The following is a 19,372-nucleotide window of genomic DNA, read 5'->3' as shown; positions in this document are numbered from 1 at the left end:
TTGCAGTGTGTGGAGGAGGGTTAAAGGTTGCTCCAGAGGAAGAAGGAGGAGCAGGAGACAGGGACACTGGCTGTGAGGGGCCCCTCTGAAGGCAAATGAGGTGAGGGACAGAGTCCCTCCACTGCTATCCCCTGCAGCGCTCTTCTCCTCCCCCCATGGTCCAGTATGGCTCCTCCAAAGCCTCCTCCCACAAGGGGAGGCTGCCTAGGCCAACTTAAGATCTGGAAACAGTGCTCCCTGCTTAACTGGCATCGTCTCCCAAGGATAAGGCTGAGGTGTGGAATCCAGATATCTTGCTGGCTGGCCTTGGGAGACACTCGTCACCTTTGTGCTCCCTGGCTTTGTCCAGGAGGAACATAAGCCTTCTGTTATGGAACTTCTGTATGGAGGGAGCCCAGGATCTGAGAGGAATGCCTCCCTTAGTTTTCCCAGAGCCACCACGCCGCTCTCACAGGAAAGCATTGTCTCTCTGTGTGCTTTAATGGATACTAAGAAGAAATCTGCCTCTAAACCAAGCACCGGGGTGATAGAAACGGCCAAATCATGACCTCAGAGCTAGTCTGGACTACACAGAGAGACTGCTCTAAAAGGTGGTGGGGGTATAGATGGCTCCGTGGGTGAGAGCCGCTGCCAAGCCTGATGACTTGAGTCTATGCCACAGGATCCACAGACGGAAGGAAAGAACTAACTCCTGAAAGTTGTCCTCGGACCTCCACACACACACACGCATGCACATGTGTGCACAGGTCGGCCTGGTTAACAAAGGAAGTTCTAGGACAACCAGAACAACATAGTGAGACTTTGTCTTTTTGTTTTTTTGTTTTGTTTTGTTTTGTTTTTTGGTTTTGGTTTTTCGAGACAGGGTTTCTCTGTGGCTTTGGAGCCTGTCCTGGAACTAGCTCTTGTAGACCAGGCTGGCCTCTAACTCAGAGATCCGCCTGCCTCTGCCTCCCAAGTGCTAGGATTAAAGGCGTGCGCCACCACCACCCGGCGAGACTTTGTCAAAGAAAGAAAGAAAGAAAGAAAGAAAGAAAGAAAGAAAGAAAGAAAGAACCCACCAGGGCTGGAGAGATGGCTCAGCAGTTAAGAGCACTGCCTGCTCTTCCAAAGGTCCTGAGTTCAATTCCCAGCAACCACGTGGTGGCTCACAACCATCTGTAATGAGGTCTAGTGCCCTCTTCTGGCTTGCAGTTGTACACACAGACAGAATATCGTATACATAATAAATATTTTTTTTTTTTTAAAAAAAAGAACCCACCATCCATCTCAGGTCCTCTGGAAGAGCAGTAATTGCTCTCTCTTAACTGCTGAGCCACTTCTCCAGTCCAGGAAAAAAATAAAAATGGACATGGGGCTAGAAAGATGGCTCAATGGGTAAGAGCACTGGCTGTTCTTCCAGACTCCACACTGACTCCTCAGCACACTACGTCAGCTCATAGCTGTCTGTAACTTCACTTCCAGGGATCCAACAACTCACACAGACATACATGCAAGAAAAACACCAATAGGGGCTGGAGAGATGGCTCAGTGGTTAAGAGCATTGCCTGCTCTTCCAAAGGTCCTGAGTTCAATTCCCAGCAACCACATGGTGGCTCACAACCATCTGTAATGAGGTCTGGTGCCCTCTTCTGGCCTGCAGGCATACACACAGACAGAATATTGTATACATAATAAATAAATAAATATTTTAAAAAAAAGAAAAAAAAGAAAAACACCAATACATAAAATATGAAATAAATAAATAAAATAAATTTTTAAAAGGCAGTTAGAGAGATGACTCAGCAGTTAAGAGCACGGGCTGCTCTTGCAGAGGACTTAGGCTTGATTCCCAGCACCCACATGGCAGCTCATAGCCATCTATAACTGCAATTCTCTAACTTCCGAGGGCTCCAGAAACAGACATGGTGTACATATATACATACAGGCAAAACACTCAATACCTATACACATGAACACAAACAAAAAACCAGATGCAGTGAGAGAAAAAATATCAACTCTGGCTGAGATTCGGAGTTTAACACTGGGCAGAGGAAATGATTCAACTGGTGTAATGCACCAGGTGCTGGTGGCACACACCTTTAATCCCAGCACTGGGGCGGCAAAGGCAGGCGGATCGCTGTGAATTCGAGGCCAGCATGGTCTACAGAACGAGATCCAGGACAAGTTCCAAAGCTACACAGGGAAACCCTGTCTTGAAAACCAACCACACAAACAAACAAAATGGAGGTGAAGTTCTTGCTGATCAGCCTTGAAGACATGAGTATGGATTGCCCACCACCACTAACATAAACCAGGACAAGGAGGTACACACCTGGGACCCCAGTGCTGGGGGAGATGTGATGGGATGCAAAGAGGTGGACCCCTGGAGCTCACTGGACAGTCGGTCTAGCAGCTCCAGACTCACTGAAGAAGAAAAAAACACTGGCTTCCTGCTGTGCACGCTCACATGCTCCTGTGCCTGCACAAGTGCACATGTAGCACACTCACCGAGTCAAAAAAAAGAGTTTGGAGCTGGAGAGATGGCTCAGTTGAAAAGAGCACTGGCTGTCTTTCCAGAGGCCAGAGGTTCAATTCCCAGCACCCACATGGCTGCTCACACTGTCTGCAACTCCAGGTCCAGGGAACATAAATTAATTTTGTTTAATTAAAAAGGAGGATCTTGAATTTAAAAAAAAAAAGAAAAAGAAGAAGCTCAAGGCTAAGCTGGATGTGGTGACTCACACCTAGAACGCAGACACTTGGGACGTAGAGGCAAGAGTTTGAGCTTTGGGTTTGAGGTGAGCCTGCACTACATGTTTCAGGCCAGTCAGAGTGTAAGAGTGACACTCTGTCTCAAAATAAAACAAAAAAAGCAACAAATAAATAAATAAAAAATAAAACAAAAAAGGTGGATATCGTGACACAAGATTGTAGTTCCAGCTGCTACGGGAGAACAAGGGATGTGGAGCCCAAAGCATCAAGGGTTTGAGGCTAAATCAGGTATAAGTAACATATGTAACGCCATCACTGGGGAGGTAGAGGCAGGAAAATCAGGAGTTCTAGGTCATTCTTGGCTATATGGTGAATGTGACACCAGCCTGGGCTGCATACCCAGGAAAAACTCCCACTCCCTGAAGACCTTATCAGAAATAAAGAATAATAAAATTTAAGGAAACTGCTATTACTCTTTTATTTTATTTTGGTTATTCGAGACAAGGTTTCTCTGTATAAACAGCTCTGGCTGTCCTGGAACTTGCTCTGTAGACCAGGCTGGCCTCCATCTCACAGAGATCTGCCTGCTGGGATTAAAGGCATGCCCCACCACCACCCGATTCTGATACTACTCTTAATTACAGGTATTTATTATAGGACCTAATGTGGAAAACTTAAAAACTCTATGAGCCACCCAATAGCCACAGGAAGCAAGTACGTCCGGAGGTACAGGGTTTAATGTCCAGAACCAAAGAAGGAGAGAGAGGGAGGGAGGAAGGGAGGGAGGCAGGGAGAGCTGTAAGAGTCAGAGCACAAGGCCTGCACTATCAAAGACAACTAATACAGAATACAGCTGAGGGTCTTGCTAGACGACTAAGAGTAAAAACTGAAGCAGCTAACTGGCGCAGGCTTTAATTAAAGCAGCGCAGAAGAGGGCTTTTAAGTTGGGTGTGTGCGACCCCTGTTGAAACAACAAGCTTTAACCCTTGCCCCTAGCCCTGTCACAGAGAGGCGAGGCGGGGCCGGGATGGGGTGGAGGTGGAGAAATGGTCTTGAGCAGAAGCTGATTGGTTGGAGGGCGGGAGGCAGAAGAGAGCTCCAGGCGGACCGAAAGCTCCGGGCTGAGACCAGCTAGCTGCTGTCTGGGAGCTCCTAGCATTTCTTCTGCCCCTCACTCCCAGATTTTTGAGACCTGAGCTGCAGGCCCTTTTTGTGATCCTGCAGAACGGAAGTGGATTTTGTCTTTACTCTTTGATTTTTGACAGAGAGGATCTGGATGGCTTCCACGCGGATCCGAGAGGCCAGGGAGACAGATTGTGGAGACATTCTGAGGATGATACGGGTGAAGACTGCTGGCTAAAAATCGGAGCGCCCTGGGGCTGGGAGCAGCGTGGTCGGAGGGGGAGAGTTAGAAACGGGACCTGTACCTTTGGACGCTGCTCTCAGAGCGGCAGGGCCTCCTTCCTACCTTAATGCTGTCTTGGTTCTCCGGTTGTAGGAACTGGCCGAGTATGAGAAACTTTCCCATCAGGTGAAGATCAGTGAAGAAGGTGGGGTTTGCACCTGGGTGCTGAGGCTGGGGTGGAAGCAAAGGACGAACTCTTGGGTGGTATCTACAGGGCTGGGCATTGATTCCCTCTCTCCTTTCTGCCCCTTTGTCACACCCCCAACCTCTACAGCCCTGAGAGCAGATGGCTTTGGAGAGAACCCTTTCTTTCACTGTTTGGTGGCAGAGATTGTTCCAGCACCTGGGGAGCTCCAAGGTAAGGGACCCTCCAGGCATCCTCAGAGTTTTCCCTCGCAGAGGTCTTACCCTTCTCTCTCCTTTCAGGGCCCAGTGTGGTGGGCTTCGGGCTGTACTACTTCATCTACAGCACATGGTCTGGAAGAAACGTTTATCTGGAAGACATCTATGTGATGCCAAAATATCGGGGTACTACTAGCAGAGGCTAAGGGTGGATATAAAGTACCCATAGACCCACTGAGCAGTCCTCAAGACCATCCCCTTCCCTGTCCCCTGTATCAGCCTGTGGTTTCTTTAGATACTCCTTCAACTCAAATAATAGCCTCCCCCCCCCCCCCCGCTTTTTTCCATTACAGGTCAAGGGATTGGTACCAAAATAATCAAAAAGGTGGCTGAGGTAAGCAAAGGGGTAGGGGTTACAGTCTAGTTCCCTCCCCCTCCCCCCAAGAAATAACCAATTGGCCAAACAAACCAACCCACCAAGAATGTATAGGGGCCAAGGTTGAATGAGGAGATAAGAAAGGTTCTTCTTCTTTTGGTATTTCGAGATGGGGTTGTTTGTGTAGTCCTGGCTGTCCTGGAACTTGCTCTATACAACAAGCTGCCTTCAAACTGAGAGATCCTCTTGCTTCTGCCTCCCAAGTGCTGCGATTAAAAGTGTGTGCCACCATCGCCACCACCCGGTAATTCTTCTTTTGTGAACCCGGGGCAGTAAGTAGTGTCTTCTCCTACAGGAAGCCCTACACAAGGGGTGCTCCCAGTTCCGCCTGGCAGTTCTGGACTGGAACAAGAAGGCCATTGACTTGTACAAGTCTCTGGGTGCTCAAGATCTGACTGAAGTAGAAGGCCGGCTTTGCTTCCGATTTGAACAAGAGGCAATGAAGGAGTTGGCAGGATGATGATGTCATCCCCTGGGGTGTTCTCTCTACTGCCTCTTATTTGGGAGTGCCCTATGAAGTTTTCACAGACCCTGACCTAGACAGACACTAATCCAAGGCCTCCTGAGGTGCAGAAAGAGTGGAAACAAGGGAGGAGTCTTGTTCAGAATAAAGAATAAAATACTTCATTTGCCCTGGTGTGGTGTTGGGTAGAGGGATTGATGAAAGGACGCGGTGCAGCCACTTTGAAATTTCTTCTGTTTTCAGGCTGGGTAATATTCCTTTGATGGGGGCTGGGATAGCAGGGAGCCAGGAGTACTGGATGCCCCAGGTCTTAGCTCCAGCCTGTGATTCTAAAAAGAGAACCAGGGGGTGCTAGAGAGATGGCTCAGTGGTGAGCACTGGCTGATCTTCCAGAGGTCCTGAGTTCAATTCCCAGCAACCACATGGTGGCTCACAACCATCTGTAATGAGATCTGGTGCCCTCTTCTGGCCTGCAGGCATACAAGGAGGCTGAACACTGTGTACACAATAAATAAATGTATCTTTTTAAAAAATTTAAAAAAAGAGAGAGAACAAGGGACTGGAGACATGTCGCAGTGGTTAAAAGTTCTGGCTGCTCTTCCCAGACCCAGGTTCAATTCCCAGCACCCACATGGCAGCTCAACTGTCTGTAACTCCTGTTCCAGGGTACCCGACACCCTCACAAATGCAGGCAAAACATCAATGCAGTACATAAATTATCTTTTTAATATTTTTTTTTTGTTTTTTCGAGACAGGGTTTCTCTGTGGTTTTGGAGCCTGTCCTGGAACTAGCTCTTGTAGACCAGGCTGGTCTCGAACTCACAGAGATCCGCCTGCCTCTGCCTCCCAAGTGCTGGGATTAAAGGCGTGCGCCACCACCGCCCGGCTATCTTTTTAATTTTTAAAAAGGGCTCTTGAATTTAAAAAGAATAAGTTCTAGGCTAAGCTGGATGTGGTGACTCACACCTAGAACGCAGACACTTGGGAGGTTGAGGCAAGAGTTTGAGCTTTGAGTTTGTGGTGAGCCTGCACTACATAAGTCTCAGGCCAGTCAGAGTGTAAGAGTGACACTTTGTCTCAAAATAAAACAAAAAAGGTGGATGTCGTGACACAAGATTGTAGTTCCAGCTGCTACGGGAGAACAAGGGATGTGGAGCCCAAAGCATCAAGGGTTTGAGGCTAAATCAGGTATAAGTAATATATGTAACACCATCACCAGGGATGAAGAGGCAGGAAAATCAGGAGTTCTAGGTCATTCTTGGCTATATGGTGAATGTGACACCAGCCTGGGCTGCATACCCAGGAAAAACTCCCACTCCCTGAAGACCTTATCAGAAATAAAGAATAATAAAATTTAAGGAAACTGCTATTACTCTTTTATTTTATTTTGGTTATTTGAGTCAGGGTTTCTCCATATAAACAGCTCTGGCTGTCCTGGAACTTGCTCTGTAGGCCAAGCTGGCCTCCATCTCACAGAGATCTGCCTGCTGGGATTAAAGGCATGCCCCACCACCACCCGATTCTGATACTACTCTTAATTACAGGGACTTATTATAGGACCTAATGTGGAAAACTTAAAAACGCTATGAACCTCAGCACTTCCAGAGGTACAGGGTTTAATGTCCAGAACCAAAGAAGGGGAGAGGGAGGGAGGAAGGAAGGGAGGGAAAGCCTTAAGAGGCAGAGTACAGGGACTGGAGAGATGGCTCAGCAGTTAAGAGCACTGCCTGCCCTTCTGAAGGTCCTGAGTTCAGTTTCCAGCAACCACATTGTGGCTCACAACCATCTGTAATGAGATCTGGTGCCCTCTTCTGATCTGCAGGCATACATCTATTTTTTTTAAATAAATAAATAGATTTTAGGGCTGGAGAGGTGGCTCAGAGGTTAAGAGCATTGCCTGCTCTTCCAAAGGTCCTGAGTTCAATTCCCAGCAACCACATGGTGGCTCACAACCATCTGTAATGGGGTCTGGTGCCCTCTTCTGGCCTGCAGGTATACACACAGACAGAATATTGTATACTAAATAAATAAATATTTAAAAAAATAGAAAAAAATAGATTTTAAAAAACGGGGAGGCAGAGTACAAGGCCTGCACTATCAAAGACAACTGATACAGAATACAGCTGAGGGTCTTGCTAGACGACTAAGAGTAAAAACTGAAGCAGCTAACTGGCGCATGCTTTAATTAAAGCAGCGCAGAAGAGGGCTTTTAAGTTGGGGTATATGTGACCCTTGCTAAAACAACAAGCTTTAACCCTTGCCCCTAGCCCTGTCACAGAGAGGCGAGGCGGGGCCGGGATGGGGTGGAGGTGGAGAAATGGTCTTGAGCAGAAGCTGATTGGTTGGAGGGCGGGAGGCAGAAGAGAGCTCCAGGCGGACCGAAAGCTCCGGGCTGAGACCAGCTAGCTGCTGTCTGGGAGCTCCTAGCATTTCTTCTGCCCCTCACTCCCAGATTTTTGAGACCTGAGCTGCAGGCCCTTTTTGTGATCCTGCAGAACGGAAGTGGATTTTGTCTTTACTCTTTGATTTTTGACAGAGAGGATCTGGATGGCTTCCACGCGGATCCGAGAGGCCAGGGAGACAGATTGTGGAGACATTCTGAGGATGATACGGGTGAAGACTGCTGGCTAAAAATCGGAGCGCCCTGGGGCTGGGAGCAGCGTGGTCGGAGGGGGAGAGTTAGAAACGGGACCTGTACCTTTGGACGCTGCTCTCAGAGCGGCAGGGCCTCCTTCCTACCTTAATGCTGTCTTGGTTCTCCGGTTGTAGGAACTGGCCGAGTATGAGAAACTTTCCCATCAGGTGAAGATCAGTGAAGAAGGTGGGGTTTGCACCTGGGTGCTGAGGCTGGGGTGGAAGCAAAGGACGAACTCTTGGGTGGTATCTACAGGGCTGGGCATTGATTCCCTCTCTCCTTTCTGCCCCTTTGTCACACCCCCAACCTCTACAGCCCTGAGAGCAGATGGCTTTGGAGAGAACCCTTTCTTTCACTGTTTGGTGGCAGAGATTGTTCCAGCACCTGGGGAGCTCCAAGGTAAGGGACCCTCCAGGCATCCTCAGAGTTTTCCCTCGCAGAGGTCTTACCCTTCTCTCTCCTTTCAGGGCCCAGTGTGGTGGGCTTCGGGCTGTACTACTTCATCTACAGCACATGGTCTGGAAGAAACGTTTATCTGGAAGACATCTATGTGATGCCAAAATATCGGGGTACTACTAGCAGAGGCTAAGGGTGGATATAAAGTACCCATAGACCCACTGAGCAGTCCTCAAGACCATCCCCTTCCCTGTCCCCTGTATCAGCCTGTGGTTTCTTTAGATACTCCTTCAACTCAAATAATAGCCTCCCCCCCCCCCGCTTTTTTCCATTACAGGTCAAGGGATTGGTACCAAAATAATCAAAAAGGTGGCTGAGGTAAGCAAAGGGGTAGGGGTTACAGTCTAGTTCCCTCCCCCTCCCCCCAAGAAATAACCAATTGGCCAAACAAACCAACCCACCAAGAATGTATAGGGGCCAAGGTTGAATGAGGAGATAAGAAAGGTTCTTCTTCTTTTGGTATTTCGAGATGGGGTTGTTTGTGTAGTCCTGGCTGTCCTGGAACTTGCTCTATACAACAAGCTGCCTTCAAACTGAGAGATCCTCTTGCTTCTGCCTCCCAAGTGCTGCGATTAAAAGTGTGTGCCACCATCGCCACCACCCGGTAATTCTTCTTTTGTGAACCCGGGGCAGTAAGTAGTGTCTTCTCCTACAGGAAGCCCTACACAAGGGGTGCTCCCAGTTCCGCCTGGCAGTTCTGGACTGGAACAAGAAGGCCATTGACTTGTACAAGTCTCTGGGTGCTCAAGATCTGACTGAAGCAGAAGGCTGGCATTTCTTCCAATTTGAACAAGAGGCAATGAAAGTGTTGGCAGGATGATGATGTCATCCCCTGGGGAGTTCAATTTATTGCTACTAATTTGGCAATATCCTATCAAGTTTTCCTAAGGCTATATTCACAGACACTGACCTAGACTGCACTGAGGTGCAGAAAGAGTGGAAACAAGGGAGGAGTCTTGTTCAGAATAAAGAATAAAATACTTCATTTGCCCTGGTGTGGTGTTGGGTAGAGGGATTGATGAAAGGACGCGGTGCAGCCACTTTGAAACTCTTCTTCTGTTTTCAGGCTGGGTAATATTCCTTTGATGGGGGCTGGGATAGCAGGGAGCCAGGAGTACTGGATGCCCCAGGTCTTAGCTCCAGCCTGTGATTCTAAAAAGAGAACAAGGGACTGGAGATGATATGTCTCAGTGGTTAAAAGCCCTGGCTGGTCTTCACAGGACCCAGGTTCAATTCCCAGCACCCACATGGCAACTCACAATTGTCTGTAAGTCTAGTTCCATGGGACGTGGTATCCTCACACAGGCAAACATGTAGGTTAAACACCAGTGCACATAAAATCAAAGTAAAATTTAAAAGAACAAGAGTCTATAGGAATGACATATCAATCTTGTCAATCATCTTTGGAACCCAAAGGTCTAGTGGGGTCTGAGGAAATGCTGCTGAAGGAAGATCCCAGACTCAAAAAGTATGTAACAACAAAGCATGCATGTGGGGTTGTTCACCTGTACACAATGGTGGCACCCCTGAGAGAAGTGTGTAGCCTCCTTCTGAGCGTAGTTAGGAATGGTTCAGGGACATCTCAAACATGACAAACAGTTATACCTACTTTTAGTTGGCTGAGGTTTTTTATCTGTAGACATATTTGTGTAAGTGTCAAGGGGGTTGCAGGAACTGTACTTGAGACTTTGTAGGGAAGACTCGGGCCTTTGATATATTTTTTTCTCCTTTGCCCCTGAATGCAAGGGTATATTGGATAATTGGCTCTTTGTTGGGAGAGACTCTGTTCTCAGAGACCTGAAATGTAAATTCGGTTGTGAGACTGGGAGAGTTTAACCCGTCAGTCAGTCTTTTGGGACTGATGTGCCACTGACTACAGACTGCCTGTTGCCGTCATCAATTCAAGGGACACTGGGAAGATACAATTGCTTCACCTTAACTAATCAGCCTCAGCTAAGAGGCATGATGGCATGGTACTGGGGAGGCTGAAGTAGGAAAATCCCTTGATCCCAGAGTTCAGGACCCACCTGGAAAAGTGAGACCTGTCTCATAAAAAAATAAAATTGAAAAAAAAATTTCAATTATTAGTTTGACATTGCCTAAACTAAAGTAAAATTAAATAAAACTAAAGGAAATGTTTAAATCTCTGAGAACAAGAAAGAAAGCAGGCTATTTTTCTCTCCTTCTTTCATGTTCTTTGTTTTTGTTTTTTCCAGATAGGGTTTTTCTGTGTAGTCTTAGCTGTCCTGGAACTCACTCTGTGGACAAGGTTGGCTTCAAGCCTCTGCTGGGATTAAAGATGTGCACTACCACTGCCTGGCAACCTTTGTTCTTTTTAGATAGGGTCCACACTATGTAGCTCTGGCTGGTCTAGAACTCGCTGTGCAGACCATCAGATTGGCCTAGAACACAGAGATTCACTGCCTCTGCCTTGAGAGTGCTGGGACTGAAAGTGTTTATTACCGCCCCAGTCATTTTTTTTGTTTTGTTGTTTTGAGATAATCTCTAGCCCAGGCTGACGTCCAATTCCCTGAGTAGCTAAGAATGACCCTGAATTTCTGGCCCTCTGTCTGTACTTCTAGAGTGCTGAGATAGCGGGCAAATGCACCATGCCTGTATTATGGAAGTGTTCTTGGGGTTGGAATGCAGGGCTCGTGTGTGTGAGGAAAGCATTGTACCTACCAACTAGGCCACATCTCCATCATTGCTTCCTTTTTTCTTTTCTTACATTCATTCCTTGTGTGGGGAGGCACAAGGACGTCATAGCTCACTCTAGGAGTGCATGAGCACTGCATATGCATGGTGCACAGACGTGCACACAAGCAAAACACCCATACATACAATAAATAAGTTTATAAATAAATAAATACTCATCTGGAATGGAGCCTGGTAATGCGGGTGTGTAATCCCAGATACTTAGAGGGCTGAGGCAAAAGATTTGATAATTAGTTAAGATTTGGGAAGAAACACAAGAAATTGGTCATCAAAAGAACAAATAATCCAATAAAAAATGGAGTACAGACCTAAACAGAGAACTCTCAACAGAGCAAGCTAAAATGGCTGGAAGACACTTAAGGAAATAGTCAACATCATTAGTCATCAGAGAAATGCAAACCAAAACAACCCTGAGATTCCATCTTACACCTGTAAGAATGGCCAAAATCAAAAACACTGATGACAACTTATGCTGGAGAGGTTGTAGGGAAAAGGGAACACTTCTGCATTGCTGGTGGGAGTGCAAGCTGGTACAGCCCCTTTGGATGTCAGTGTGGCGATTTCTCAGAAAATTAGGAAACAACCTTCCTCAAGACCCAGTAATACCACTTTTGGGTATATATCCAAAGGATGCTCAATTGTGCCACAAGGACATGTGCTCAACTATGTTCATAGCAGTTTTGTTTGTCATAGCCAGAACCTGGAAACAACCTAAATGTCCCTCCATAGAAGAATGGATAAGAAAATGTGGTACATTTACACAATGGAGTACTACACAATAGAAAAAGTAATGACATCATGACTTTTGCAAGAATATGGATGGAGCTAGAAAACATTATTTTGAGTGAGGTAACCCAGACACAGAAAGACAATTATCACATGTACTCACTCATAAGTGGTTTTAAACATAAAGCAAAGAAAGCCAGCCTACAAACTACAATCCCAGAGAATTTAGACAACAATGAGGACACTACACTAAGAGAGACTTACATAGATCTAATCTACATGGGAAGTAGAAAAAGATAACATCTCCTGAGTAAATTGTGAACATGGGGACTTTGGGGGAGGGTTGAAGGGGAGGGGAAAGGTAGGGAAGGGAGCAGAGAAAAATGTAGAGCTCAAAAAAAATCAATAAAAAAAAAGATTTGGGAAGAGTCTTTCTCAAAAAGATTTCAAGGTTACCCTGTTTCAGAAACAAAGAAAGAAAAAGATGTGGTGGCACAGGGCCTTAATCCCAGGCAGATCCCTGCTGTGGGAGATTTGATCATACTGTGTGAAGACGTCTTTTTTATCCCATATGTCTAAGGCACCTATTGGTTGGTTTAATAAAGAGTTAAATGGCCAATAGGTAGGCAGGAGAGGATAGGTGGGACTTCCGAGCAGAGAAAGCAACTATGGGAAGAATCTGAGGCACTAGAGATTTGCCAGCTAAACTTGGGGCAGCAGGGGTGTGGGTGTGTGTGTGTGTGTGTGTGTGTGTGTGTGAGAGAGAGAGAGAGAGAGAGAGATAGACATATATATAGACATATAGTACTGAGAAGAGATAAAGTGTTGTTGGTTTTTGTTTTGTACTCTTTTGGCTCTTTCGGGGGCCCACCACCCAGCTCCCAAATAAATCACAGAGAGGCTCATTCTTACTTATAAATGCCTGGCCTTATTAGCTTGGCTTGTTTCATAATAGCTTTTCTTAAATTATTCTGTCTACCTCTGGGCTTTTATCTTTATCCTATATACCTTTTTTTACTTTTTATTCTGGGGCTTGCTGTGTAACTGGGTGGCTGTCCCCTGGAGTATCCTCTCTGCCTGCCAGCCCCACCTGTTCTGCCTTGCTATTGTCCATTAAGCTCTTTATTAGACCAATCAGATATTTTAGACATGCAAGGTAACACAACTTCACAGAATTAAATATTTAGTTATTTATTTATTATGTATACAATATTCTGTCTGTATGCCTGAAGGCCAGAAGAGGGCGCCAGACCTCTTTACAGATGGTTGTGAGCCACCATGTGGTTGCTGGGAATTGAACTCAGGACCTTTGGAAGAACAGGCAATGCTCTTAACCACTGAGCCATCTCTCCAGCTCCAACTTCACAGAATTAAATGAAACACATCTTTGCATCATTAAATGTTCTACAGCATAAACAAATGTAATACATCTTAATTTAATATTGTCCAACAGTAAAGAGCCACATGGCAGAAGGTAGACTAATATAAATGAGTTAATTTAAATCTCAAGAGCTAGTTGGCAATAAGCTAAGGCCAAGCTTCCAAATTTATAAGTCTCCATGTCATTATTTGGGAGCTGGCAATCCAAAGAAAATCCGACTATAGATCACTGAATTGGAGGCCAACCTGATCTTCAGAGCAAGTTCCAGGACAGCCAGGGCTTCACATGAGAAACCCTGTGTCACAAAAACAAAAACAAGCTTTTCAAATGGGCTGTAGCTGCAGCTCAGGGCTGGAGTACTTGCTTAAAATGTGCAAGGCCCTGGGTTTCAAAAAAAAAATCTAGCTGGGGCTAGGTAGAGCCATCTCTCTAGCCCCCTAGAAAATATTATTAAAAAATATGAAGACACGAAAGAAAATAAAACGGAGAAACATATAGGATAGTATCAGGAGGGAATTCCAGTGAGTACTGAAAATTCACCCATGTTTAATTTCCAACTGCTTCATATACCCCTGACCCCAAAAAGTAGGAGTAAGACAAAAGACTGCATTAACATGATACAAGGAAATGAACAGACCAATTGAAGGTCGCGGCTACAGTCGTAGTTAAAGTAGTTAAATGTGAAGTCCCTAGAACAAAACAAGTCACACTTATAACCTAGACCAAAACATTGGGTAGGCCAGAAGAGGGCACCAGATCTCATTATAGGGGGTTGTGAGCCACCATGTGGTTGCTGGGAATTGAACTCAGGACCTCTAGAATAGCAGTCAGTGCTCTTAACCGCTGGACCAAAACATTCTGTAGGCAAACCACTTCCTGGGAATCCAGCATTATCTCCTTAAGAGAACTGGAACTTAGTTGGATCCTTAGACTTTTGTTTGAGGTAGGAAAGATCTATTAGCCACACCTGTTGAGAGAGCACTACTCTGTTTTGTTTTGTTTTGTTTTCGAGACAGGGTTTCTCCGTGGCTTTGGAGCCTGTCCTGGAACTAGCTCTGTAGACCAGGCTGGTCGCGAACTCACAGAGATCCGCCTGCCTCTGCCTCCCAAGTGCTGCGATTAAAGGCGTGCGCCACCATCACCCAGCTTTTTTTTTTTTTTTTTTTTTTTGAGAGCACTACTCTGTTCTAAAGGTGGAACCTTTGTTTGGCGTAGAGACAAGAACTTTGAAGGAACTAGAGGTAAGTTCCAACTCTCTGACCTTTGCTCAACGTGGAAATACTACCAACCTCAAGCCAGACCTAGTGGCTCACATTTGTAATCCCAGAACTCAGGAAGATGAGGCAGGAGCATTGCTCTGAGTTGGAGGCCAGCCTGGCTTCCACAGCAAGTTCTAGGTGAGCCTGAGCTACAGATGCAACTCTGTTTTAATAAACAAAAAACAAGAAGTTAGAGAGAGGTTCAGCAGTTAAGAGTGCTTGTTGCTCTTGCAGAAGACCAAGGTTTGGGGGCTGGAGAGATGGCTCAGAGGATAAGAGCACTGGCTGTTCTTCCAGAGGTTCTGAGTTCAATTCCCAGCAACCACATGGTGGCTCACAACCATCTGTAATGAGATCTGGCGCCCTCCTCTGGCGTGTGGGCATACATCGAGGCAGAATGTTGTATACATAATAAATAAATAAATCATTAAAAAAAAAAAAAGAAGAAGACCAAGGTTTGCTTTTCAGCATCTGAATGATGGGTCACGAATAACTATAACTCCTGTCCCAAGTGACCCAACACCCTCTCCTGACCTCGGAAGCGCACCAGGCATGCGTGTAATGCACATGGATACATGCAGGCAAAACCTTTATATACATAAAATAAATAATCTAAGACAAAACAAACCCTCTAAATCGAGGTGCTGACACACCTGTGACCACAGTACTGGGGGCTGAAAGCAAGAATCTTAGGAGCTCAAGGCCAGCCTTGACATTTTACTGTTGGGCTGCAGAGGCCCTGTTTCTAAATCAATAAATAAAACGTTAAAATGTATATCTGTAGTCCTAGGACCTGAGGCAAGAGGCTCCAAGTTTCAAGCCAGCCTGAGATACAGCAGATTCTGTAACATATAGGCCAGATGGTGGTGGCGCACGCCTTTAATCCCAGCACTCAGGAGGCAGAGGCAGGTGGATCTCTGTGAGTTTGTGGCCAACCTGGTCTACAGAGCAAGTTCCAGGACAGGTTCCAAAGCTGCAGAGAAATCCTGTCTTGAAAAACCAAAATAAAAAAAAAAATAAAAATAAAGCAAGTGGAAATTGATTGGGGAAGACTTTTAGCGTTGACTCTGGACCCCATACCCACTTCATACTGAAAGTACACGAATCTCAAACACATCTGCGTGCATACACAAAGACAAAGTACAGCTAACACTAACGGGGAGTCCTTTAACGCCATTGTTCTTACATGATCTGCCTAGAGAGGGCTCGGTCCCCACAACTTGCCTGTTTCTCACTTCAGGCGCCAAAGTCAATTGTTTCTGACCAACCAGTTCTCAGTCAGGTTTCCACAGCCTCGCCTTGGATCCAGTTAATTTGCTAGGATGGCCCCAGAGTTAGCAGATACGTTTACAGTATATTGTTAAGGATGTTATTACAAAGGATACAGATGAAAATGGTTGGGGTGAGGAATAGGAGCATTGGGTTGGAAGTTCTCAAGCCTGTTTAGGAGTTTTTCTTTTGTTTTAATGAGCATACCAAATACATATATCATTGTACCATGCTCATAATAAACCAGCCCACCTCCTTCTTCATTTCTCCTCTTCTCAAAGCAGCCCTCTTATGTTTTCATGTCCTGTACATATCCATATGCTGTTGAACTTAGATTCTGTGAGAAAAAATGCAGTCTTTTTTCATCCATTACCTCCTTCCTCCTCCCATTAGAATCCTTGCTTCCCCTTCCACTACGTTTATAAATATATATTTAAATATAGATTTTATTGGCATAAGAACAGACAGGAGGACCAATGGAACCGAATAGAAGACCCGGACATCAATCCACATTTCTTCAAACACCTGATCTTTGATAAAGAAGCAAAAATTATCAAATGGAAAAAAGAAAGCATATTTAACAAGTGGTGCTGGCATAACTGGATATCAACATGGAGGAGAATGAAAATAGACCCATATCTATCACCATGCACAAAACGCAAGTCCAAATGGATCAAAGACCTCAACATAAAGCCAGCCACACTGAATCTCATAGAAGAGAAAGTGGGAAGACACTTGAACGCATTGGCACAGGGAACCACATCCTAAATATAACCCCAGTAGTACAGACACTGAGAGAAAAATTAATAAATGGGACCTCCTGAAACTGAAAAGCTTCTGTAAAGAAAAGGACACAGGCTGGGCGGTGGCGGCGCACGCCTTTAATCCCAGCACTCGGGAGGCAGAGGCAGGCGGATCTCTGTGAGTTCGAGGCCAGCCTGGTCTACAAGAGCTAGTTCCAGGACAGGCTCCAAAGCTACAGAGAAACCCTGTCTCAAAAAACTAAAAAAAAAAAAAAGAAAAGAAAAGAAAAGAAAAGGACACTGTCAACAAGACAAAACGGCAGCCTACAGAATGGGAAAAGATCTTCACTAACCCCACAACAGGCAGAGGTCTGATCACCAAAATATACATACAAAGAATTCAGGAAATTGGACACCAAAAGATCACATAATCCAATAAAAAAATGGAGTACAGACCTAAACAGAGAACTCTCAACAGAGCAAGCTAAAATGTCTGGAAGACACTTAAGGAAATGATCAACATTCTTAGTCTTCAGAGAAACGCAAATCAAAACAATCCTAAGATTCCATCTTACACCTGTAAGAATGGCCAAAATCAAAAACACTGATGACAACTTATGCTGGAGAGGTTGTAGGGAAAAGGGAACACTTCTGCATTGCTGGTGGGAATGCAAGCTGGTCCAACCCCTTTGGATGTCAGTGTGGCGATTTCTCAGAAAATTAGGAAACAACCTTCCTCAAGCAGTAATACCACTTTGGGGTATATATCTAAAGGATGCTCAATTGTGCCACAAGGACATGTGCTCAACTCTGTTCATAGCAGTTTTGTTTGTCATAGCCAGAATCTGGAAACAACCTAAATGTCCCTCCATAGAAGAATGGATAAGAAAAATGTGGTACATTTACACAATGGAGTACTACACAGCAGAAAAAAATATTCACAGTTTGAATTTTGCTGGAAAATGGATGGAGCTAGAAAACATTATTTTGAGTGAGGAAACCCAGACACAGAAAGACAATTATCACATGTACTCACTCATAGGTGGTTTTTAAACATAAAGCAAAGAAAGCCAGCCTACAAAACTCAATCCCAGAGAACTTAGACAACAATGCAGACTCTAAGAGAGACTTACATAAATCTAATCTACATGGGAAGTAGAAAAAGACAATATCTCCTGAGTAAATTGGGAGCATGGGGACCTTGGGGGAGGATTGAAGAGGGGAGGGGAGAGGCAGGGAGGGGAGCAGAGAAAAATGTAGGGCTCAATAAATATCAATAAAAATATAGATTTATATGTGAGAGAAAATATATAATATTTGTCTTTCTTCAATACTAGGGATTGAATCTAGTGTCTTACATCTGCCAAGGCAAGTGTGCTACTACGAACTAAATACATAGACCTCTTTTAAACTGGCCATGGTTGTGCATGCCCTTAATCCCAGCACTTGGGAGGCAGAGGCAGGCAGAGCTCTGGGAGTTCAAGGCCAGCCTGGTCTACGGAGAAGTTCCAGAACTGGCTCCCATAGCTACTGGGAAACCCTGTCTTGAAAAACCAAAACAAACAAAATACATAGACTTCTTTCAGTTTTTGAGTTTGGGTCTCATTAAGTTACCCAGACTGGCCTCGATTTCACTCTGTCACTTAGACTCCACAACATTGTCCTCCCACGCATGTACATCAGCACACACACACACACACACACACACACACACCCCACCACCAACAACAACAATAATAAAAAATACATGAAATATAGATGATCTGTCTTTGAGTAGGGCTATTTTTTGTTGTTGTTGTTTTTTTAATTTTCGAGACAGGGTTTCTCTGAAGCTTTGGTTCCTGTCCTGGAACTAGCTCTTGTAGACCAGGCTGGCCTCAAACTCACAGAGATCTGCCTGCCTCTGCCTCTTAAGTGCTGGGATTAAAGGCATGCGCCGCCGCCACCACCACCCGGCCAGGGCTATTGTTTTTTATCTATTTTGTTAGTTTATAAACTTGGTGTGCATCAGGCTGGCTTGGAATTTACAAAACTTCTTTCTCTGCCCACAAATTTTAGAATTACAGAAAAGATTTACCATGCTTAATAGTACATTTTTTATTTTTTGGTTTTGCGAAATAGGGTTTCTCTACATAGCTCTGGCTGTCCTGGAATTTTCTCTGTAGACCATGCTGGTTTCAAACTCACAGAGATCCACCTGTTTCTGTCTCTAAAATGCAGGGATTATAAAGGCAAGTGTCATCACAACCGCTTTAGTTCTACGTCTTAATAGTTCATTTTTTATTTAAAAACTTTCTTGGTGCTGGGTGGTGGTGGTGCACGCCTTTAATCTCAGCACTTGGGAGGCAGAGGCAGGCGGATCTCTGTGAGTTCGAGGCCAGTCTGGTCTACAAGAGCTAGTTCCAGGACAGGAACCAAAAGCTACGTAGAAACCCTGTCTTGAAAAATCAAAAAAAAAATTTTTCTTGCTTTCCAAGGCAGCCAGGACTGTGTAGAGGGACCCTGTCTCAGAAAACCAAAATAAAAAGAAAATTTTCTTGGACTGAGAATGTAGAATAATTTGTAGAGGGCTTTCCTAGTATGCACAAACCCCCTCTTCTTCCCTAGCATCACATAAAATAGGTGTGTTTGTAAGAGCCTATTTTTGGAGGCGGATCAGAAAGATTAGAAGTTTAAGGTTGGCTACATAGAGAATTCAGAGCCATCTCTCATGCTATTCTGTCTCAGAAACAAAACCATTTAGGGCCATTTTTGGCTACATAGCAATTTGAGGCCAGCCTGAGATATAAGAAACCTTTCTTTCTCTCTCTCTCTCTCTCTCTCTCTCTCTCTCTCCCTGTCTGGAAAATAT

General features: G+C 45.1%; 2 protein-coding genes across 2 annotated transcripts; both read left to right on the top strand.

Moving 5' to 3' along the window:
• Nucleotides 1-3,776: 3,776 nt before the first annotated feature.
• LOC121456856 (thialysine N-epsilon-acetyltransferase) lies at nt 3,777-5,642 on the top strand. The gene is made up of 6 exons (XM_041665344.1): nt 3,777-4,033; nt 4,190-4,241; nt 4,371-4,454; nt 4,523-4,624; nt 4,792-4,832; nt 5,170-5,642. The coding sequence occupies exons 1-6, from the start codon at nt 3,968-3,970 to the stop codon at nt 5,332-5,334; spliced, it is 510 nt and encodes a 169-aa protein (XP_041521278.1). The 5' UTR covers nt 3,777-3,967; the 3' UTR covers nt 5,335-5,642.
• Nucleotides 5,643-7,693: 2,051 nt separating this feature from the next.
• Sat2 (spermidine/spermine N1-acetyltransferase family member 2) lies at nt 7,694-9,413 on the top strand. The gene is made up of 6 exons (XM_041665395.1): nt 7,694-7,950; nt 8,107-8,158; nt 8,288-8,371; nt 8,440-8,541; nt 8,706-8,746; nt 9,084-9,413. Exons 1-6 carry the CDS (start codon nt 7,885-7,887, stop codon nt 9,246-9,248), a joined length of 510 nt encoding a protein of 169 aa, XP_041521329.1. The 5' UTR covers nt 7,694-7,884; the 3' UTR covers nt 9,249-9,413.
• Nucleotides 9,414-19,372: the final 9,959 nt, after the last annotated feature.

This window comes from Microtus oregoni, unplaced genomic scaffold (genome assembly GCF_018167655.1).
Source record: "Microtus oregoni isolate MIOR12 unplaced genomic scaffold, Mior012 000015F_ref0000493, whole genome shotgun sequence".
NCBI classification, from domain to species: Eukaryota; Metazoa; Chordata; class Mammalia; order Rodentia; family Cricetidae; genus Microtus; species Microtus oregoni.
The sequence above is the reverse complement of the archived record's forward strand: the minus strand, read 5'-3'. Positions and strand labels throughout refer to the sequence as shown.